The 7,459-nt window shown below is 43.5% G+C and overlaps 1 protein-coding gene across 1 annotated transcript; it reads right to left on the bottom strand.

The window, feature by feature from the left end:
* Positions 1–3,091: 3,091 nt before the first annotated feature.
* s1pr5b (sphingosine-1-phosphate receptor 5b) lies at positions 3,092–7,158 on the bottom strand. Its single transcript, XM_010740573.3, has 2 exons — positions 7,042–7,158; positions 3,092–5,836 (listed from the first exon to the last, which is right to left on the bottom strand). Exon 2 carries the CDS (start codon positions 5,587–5,589, stop codon positions 4,360–4,362), a length of 1,230 nt encoding a protein of 409 aa, XP_010738875.1. The 5' UTR covers positions 5,590–5,836; positions 7,042–7,158; the 3' UTR covers positions 3,092–4,359.
* Positions 7,159–7,459: the final 301 nt, after the last annotated feature.

Below are 7,459 nucleotides of genomic sequence, written 5' to 3'. Positions count from 1 at the left end.
TCGCCTTCAAAATAAGAGTCCGCCGCTCGCAAGCAACGGCGGCGAAACGCGTCCCGACAGAGGTGGGGCTTTTATTTTGAAGGAGGCTCTCGGGCTGTCAATCAAACCATGTTAGAGATGATACAAATATCACACACATGTGCCACACACTGCAGAATCACACAGCAAAGTGACTCTTTAAAGGGGAAATGTGACATGCAGCTTTAAACTGCAGCTCTGCTTTTGAAATGCAAACAGGAAATTACACAAATGTTACAGTAAAGCAGAGTTTAACTGGCACATAACGGAACTATAATATACCCATATTGCACCATAACCCAAACTGACACCGAGTAAATATGTTATTCAGGTCAATACAGCACACAGCAGACCGTGTTCTGTTCTGCAGGGTCCACAAGGTGGCACCAAAAGCCTGCTGCACTCACACTGCAGAACTACTTAATTCAAAATACACAACATACTGTCAAATGTGTTTTAGGCATGTGGAAATAAGTTACCAGTAACCTGTCTATCTATCTATCTATCTATCTGTCTAAATATTTTAAAGTAAATGAGATTAAATCAACTTTTCTCTCATAAACTGACCTCCTGTTGACCCACTCTGACCTGTGATCAGCTGAACATTCGTACGTCTGTTCTCACACTATGTAACTTTGGGCTCCGGGTCGGGAGAAGTACGTAACGCTTTACGGCACTAAGTCACACAGCAGCAACTATTTCACTGATTCTGGTGAAACTGGATCATATTTTATGGAGGAAATGTTTTCTGGTTTTCCCTCTGATGTCCTCCGGCTGCTCCGCCTCAACTCTCTGTGATTTACAGAGTTTATGATGGACAGTGAAGTAACCTGCTGACAGCTGTAGCTGCTGTTAGCTCATGTTAGCTCAGTCTGTTAGCTGGGCTGCCCAGACTGTGAGCTCAGAGTGTTGGTGTTTGTACCACAGGAGTTTTGGACCACCGAGAAGAAGAAGAGGTTTACGGGCCTGGGGCGTGAGGGAATGTTGACAGGAAGCAGAGCCAGTGTCGTGCCAGAACCGGAGCTGGGCTCAGCAGCTTCTATGGACATAATGGCAGAGGAGAAGAGAGTGAAGAGGACGCTGACGGAGGAAGCTAAGAAGAGAAAAGGAGAGAGTGAGCGAGCAAGAAGCCGCCGGACAAGAGTAAATGTGGGACTGACTTTTAGTGGTTGGTGAGAGCTTGGTGAAATAAAAGGCTGAAAGACAGACGCCGAGCTGGGCTGACTGCTGCTGGACTAGTCAGTGAGATCAGCTGCTGTTTGTGACCTTACTTGAAAGTTGTCGACTTGCTAGTTTTCATCATAAGGAACGTAATCAGAACAAATATTTACCACAGTGGGATTACACTCTAAACGCTGACGCAATGTTGTTTTCAATCTCTTCTCCCTCAGGGTCCGAAATGGAATCATGAGAGATTCTTGATGTGACATGACAAGGCTTGACTCAGAATTCACTAATAATTCCTCAGGTGAGCGATGACTCTGCCACTCTGGTTCCAGTCAGAGCAATTAAGTGAGGTTAGCCTCAGGGCACTAAATGGAACCAATTAGTCAAGCGTCATTATGTCTGCACTCACAGACCGATCAATTTTGTGATTTACTTTCATCTAATTTACCATGTTTATCAACTACCAGTGCTGTAGTCAAGACCACATAAACTGACACAATCATCATAAACAAGATAATATATCGCTTACTTAGGTAGCTAATAGTTAAGGTGAGGCTCCCCACCTGTCTCAGCAAGCGTTGCAGGATTTGCATACTGCGTTCGTGCTTTCTTTTCTATGCTGGTTTTAAGATGAGAAGACCAGCGTTGTGGTTTAGATAGTCAAATTTGAAGGTGAACAGAGGTGACAGCCAAAGTTTAAAATTTAGAATCGAGTGAAGTTATTGGTCGTTTTTGAAGCGGGAAGTTTTACATCCAATCACAGTAAACGATGCTAATAAAAAAAATCAGACAATGCACCCACAGTTTATTCAAATCCTCTCAGTCGTGGTCTTGACTGAGTATATCTGTAATACAAGCCAGGTTGGTTGGGACTGTCCTTTGGTGATCACGGCAGGAAGAAAGCTCAGGTCCAGGAAGGATTCCCTGACCTGTTGACCTCTGTCAGCAGCAGGCATGGTGCTAGAAGATACAGCCAACATCTGGAGGAACACCTGCAGCCGTACAAATCAGATCAAAGGTGTCCCAGTGCCATGTGGTACCTTTTATTAAGTAAGTATGTCTTTGGGTCACTGTTAAATCTAAAGTGAAACAATTATATAGTCTGCCAGGCTGCTAGTTTGCTATTTCTATCTGCATAAACTCATCTGCGCTTTGTGCGTCAATTTCCTCTAAGAGGTGTGAAAAGTCGAGCGTACGTCTCGAATTGTTTACTGGAAATGCGATACTCATAAACTCTAAAAATATTTGTCCACTCATTCCGCATTTACACTCAAGAGGTGTTTGTGACGTTAAAAAATGTTTTAGAGTTGAAAGAGATCCAACAAACAGTGGCAATGTTCCACAAAATAATGAATCAGATCAAGACATCTTGGTGGTTATGATAATCACATCTTAAATCTATCAGCTGAAAAGCAATACGTCTCTTAAACTACACCCCCATGGTAGAGCTGCAATGTCTCTTTCATCCCTGGGTAATGTAGTGAAATACACAAACTTTCCCGTTCCCAGGGAGCAACGTTAAAGCCAGCTGCACATGATCTGTCTCAGCCACGATGACAAGCGTGGACAGCAGGTCACAGCGAGCCGATGGCCAATCTCACCCACAGGTTGACAGGATAGGGGAAAAAGTGAGTGTTCGGTATTTAAATAAAAGGTTGCATTATGTGGAGCCTGTAGAGGAACGCTGTATCTAGGCCAATGTCATTACCAGATGTGAGACAGGGGGTTGACTTCCTGTGGTGTGTTCAAAAAACATACACAGACGCGCATATGAATGCACAATTACAGCGCACACACACAGTGAAAATAAACCCCCAAAACTCTTTATAATCTTTTAAGAAAACATTTTTATTTCTTTTATGAAAAGAAAGGTAAAGTTTGCTAGCCTTTTTCTTGATACAAAATAGATATAATTTACATTACAGGGAATATGAAAAGTCTTCAGAAATACAAAAAGTTCACTACATGACTTACAGTACAAAAAAACCCATCTCATTTATTAATTAAGGTCCAGAAACAAACAAAACAACAACATCTGTATAAAAGATAAGAAGTACCTTAAACTATAACCACAAATATTCTGTTTACATGATGAATATGAAGGGAAGTACTGGAATAATTGCACTGTTTCCGCATGATATAGCTTACAAGTGCAGGCACATTCATGTCCTTAAAAAGTCCTGATGCAGCTACAGCTTAATTTGAAATATAAGTCATAATTCATCTGGCTTTTACTTGCAAGTGATGCAACTGAAGTTAATTATGTCACAATGGGAAAAGGTGTTTTTGTTGTTACATCTGTCACATCATCTGTTGACATTTTGTTACCGTAGCTGTTTTCCAGCAGATGCCTGACTGACATTTATGAGAAAAAAAAATCGCCAGCAACTTTCCTCTCGGTATCAGATAGGTTAACCATCTGTCATCTCAAAAGAGTGGGGGATTTCAATGTCGCGTCTCCCTCCCACAGCTATGCCACAACATTTTTCATTGAGCTGCATTTTTTAAGTGCAACCTCTCTCTTTGCTGTTATATTTCCTGCCTGTATCAGATATGCACATGTGTGGGTTCCCTACTGTATCATCTGATCAAAAATCTAACGCAACGTTAAGGGCTTTTCAACCAGCGAAATCCAGGTGATGCACAGATTGCACGCTGCGTGCATCAAGAGCGTTCGTGCTGTGTTTAGGGCACTTCAATAACAAACTGCAAAAAAAAGGGGAAAATCTAACCACATTTTCCCCCAAAGTGTGGGAGTGACTTTTTCAATCACAAAAGTCTTTGGCTTTACAGAAATCTCCTTCCAGGCTTCGACACAAACTACAGAACCACAGGAAAATCGAATCCAAGGCTGCTCCGTCATCATTCATTGTGATATTTCAGTGCAAATTAGTTAAGGAGACTCAAGAAAACTGCTTGCCTGTTCACATTTGATCATTCTGTTTTGTAGCCTCCTCACCTTGAAGTCCTTTGATATGGTTGTCTTGCTGTAAATGCACCACATCTTATTGTCAAGGTGAGTCATTTGTCTAAACATGAGTCTCCTGAAATATTTCATACACCTTCCCCAAACGTGAGACTATCACAACTGCTTCATCTCTAAGGAAGATGTGCTACATGTCCTCTGTTCAGTGGGAAACCCATTCACACACTTCAGTCAGTCACTACCAGTCCTTATGACTTGAAGAGTTTCGGGTAAAGGGCCTTAATAGGAGACGGGGTGGTGATAACGTTCCCAGAGGAAATTGTCGTCTCCGGTCCGCCCTCCAGCTTCTGGGATGCAACCTCAGTTTTACTGAAACTGCACTCCAGGAACGGCATCCCGATCTTCTTCACCTGGCCATCTCTGGTCATCAGACACGGCCGACAGAGCAGCCTCAGGATAGCTCTCCTCATGTCCTTACTGGTCAGAGTGTAGATGATTGGGTTGAGGAGTGAGTTGACCATGGCTACTCCCAGGAAGTAATCAGCCTTATAGAGCAGGCTGCAAGTGCGGGCCGGGCAGAAAAAGTCCAGGAGGAGGAGGAGGAAGAGGGGCAGCCAACAGGCGATGAAGACGCCCAGCACAATGGTGACTGTCTTGAGGAGGGCGATGTACTTCTGCGACTTCCTCGCTAAGCCCTTCCTCATGCTGCCCGACAGGCCCAGCCGCTGCCGCTGCGTGTTGGTGCGGACGATGCGAAAAACTCTGGCGTAAAGCACCACGATGGCCAGGAGCACCGCACTGAACACAGACACGCAGAAGAGGATGTAGCTCTTGGCATAAAGCGGGAGGACTATCGAACACTGGTCCAGTCTGTGCATGCAGTTCCATCCCAAAATTGGAAGGACCCCCAAAAACCCTGCCAAGGCCCAACTTGCACCAATCAATGCCAACATCCGTCCCCGCTTTGCCCCGTGGTATGGCCTCATAGTCACCATAGTAACATGCCGTTCAATTGCAATGGCCAGCAGACTAATTACAGAGGCAGCCAGAGTGATGAAGACTCCTCCCTCCCTGAGGAACCATAGCAGTGGTGTCAGTTTCAAAGTATTAGGTCCAGACATGATAATGTTGGCCATGTATGTAATCCCAGCCAGCAGATCAGACAGAGTCAGGTTTCCCAGCAGGTAATACATGGGCAGGTGGAACTTCTTGTTCCTCCAAATGGCGATGAGAACCACAGCGTTCTCCAGGACAATGAGGAGACACACCACCAGGAATGCAATGCCCTCAGGTTTGAGCCCTTCACGGTAGCGGTCTTTCTGCAGCTTGCCCGTGTAGTTGTAATGCTCCACGAGGACTGAATTGTCCTGGTACTTCCAGAAGAACTGCAAGTAGTCATAGGGGCAAGGAGTAGGTGAGGTGGGGATTATAGGTGTAGAGGGGGGAGTCCCTGCATGAGCAGAACTTGAAGGCTCCATGCTTTATGTTACTTTTCTTCTTTTCTGCCTGCGGTCAGTGGCTATAAAGTCATTTCTGTTGACATGCTTTTGGCTGTAGGATTACAAAAGCACAAAAAAAAGGATGAAATGTCTGAGCTCCTTCAACAAAGGGAGGGATTACATGAAGTTGATTCAGCGTAATCCACAAGAATCCTCAGGTGTTCTCTTTGCGGCCAGCAGACGGTGCTCTTGAGCTTGAGTTTGTCCCGGTTTGAGGTTCCAGACTCTGCGGAGAGAAAATAAGAAAAGAATGAGGAATGATGGAAAGCAAGGATGCAGAAACACTGATAGCTGAAACTATAATTTACCTGAAAAGATCACATAAAAGTAAGTAAATGAACCTTGCATGCAGCAAAGAGCTTAAATCATGCTGCTCTGATATTTAAGACATTTAGCAACATCAATCAAAATTCATGAATCAGAATGAAACTGAGCAGAGGGGAGGCCGGTGGTGAGCACGCTGAAGCTGTCGTGCTCTGACGCACACTGCTTTCTTGTGGCATTTCTGAGTAACTCAAACTAGATCTGACCTCAGCACTGAGTGATTCTTGCAGAATGTGACGCTAAAGGCCAAAAAGGACGGAGGAATAACTTGAACGTCAAACAAACATTTAGTCTTTTAATTGTGTTTAAAATGTACGTCAGTCACCGTAAGCTTGTTAGACAAGAACCATCCCAACACGTGCACTTAATTATGCACACATGCAGCTGTTTTTTCACAGCAATAATAGACGAGGTGTTTCTGAAGCCCCCCACACATGTAAATACACTTAACAACCGGCACGTTCAAAACTTTATGGCTTTTGCAAATTGTAATCAGACTGAAGGTCGTGGTTCAATCATTTTAGCGTACGCTCTTGTGATGTTGAAAACAATCAGGGGTGATTGGGGTTGCATTCCTTTGAGTCTCGTGTGAGGGAATGTTTAGCTTCTTGAGTCATGTGTTAACATTTAACAAATAGTCTGCAGACTCCTGCAGACCCCATTCAATCCGATGCCAAGAATTTGATAGATGAATAAAACTCGTACCTCTATTGTAGGGACTGAATCAAAGCCGCGGATTAAAATATGAATGGGAGATGAATGACTTTGTAGCCAGAATTATGGGTGATGGATGTGATTGAGAGAATACTCCTTATAATCACAAGCGCCTGCATTCATGTTTAGATTTTCCTTTCAGAAAATACATTTTAAACAAAACCAAATTAAAATATCAAACACCAGAATGTGATGAATCTTCTTCTTTGTGACTTTTACATCTTTTATGGTGCAAAATCTAAAATTATGTTGATTTTAAGCAGCCAGTCTTTCAGTGACAGATTAATTTAAACATCACATCAACACAAAACAACACAAACAAAGGTAATAATTATGTTTCAGTATGACCTCAACACATAATAACCTCCTCTCATCACACACAGGAAATATTACCTTGAAATCGTAGCGCTGCACTTCATCGGCTTTTCAGCGAGCAGAATCCAAACAAGAGGACTGAGTGACTCAAACTGACAAAGCAGACGGAGTGAAGGAAGAGTTGAAACATGCAACAGTTAAAAAAAAAAAGGGGGCTGGTCTTAAACCAGTCTCTCCCCCTCACCTCCCTCCCTCTCTCTCTCCCCCTCACCTCCCTCCCTCTCTCTCTCTCTCTCTCTCTAACATTGAAGGCACCAAACCTATAAAATAACACATTTTTGTGTTTTATATTCTTTTGCTTTGCACACTCTTCATTCAATCGGCTTCACAAAGAGTTCCCATACATGCTAAGCTGTTGCTTCCTTTTCGTCATGTGATTGTAGAGGTGATTGTGATCGCCCTCCTTCTTGGTCAAACAGCCGTCACAGAGCTGTGG

This window comes from Larimichthys crocea, chromosome X, assembly GCF_000972845.2.
Source record: "Larimichthys crocea isolate SSNF chromosome X, L_crocea_2.0, whole genome shotgun sequence".
In the NCBI taxonomy this organism is placed as follows: Eukaryota; Metazoa; Chordata; class Actinopteri; family Sciaenidae; genus Larimichthys; species Larimichthys crocea.
This window is presented reverse-complemented; position numbering and strand designations above follow the sequence as displayed.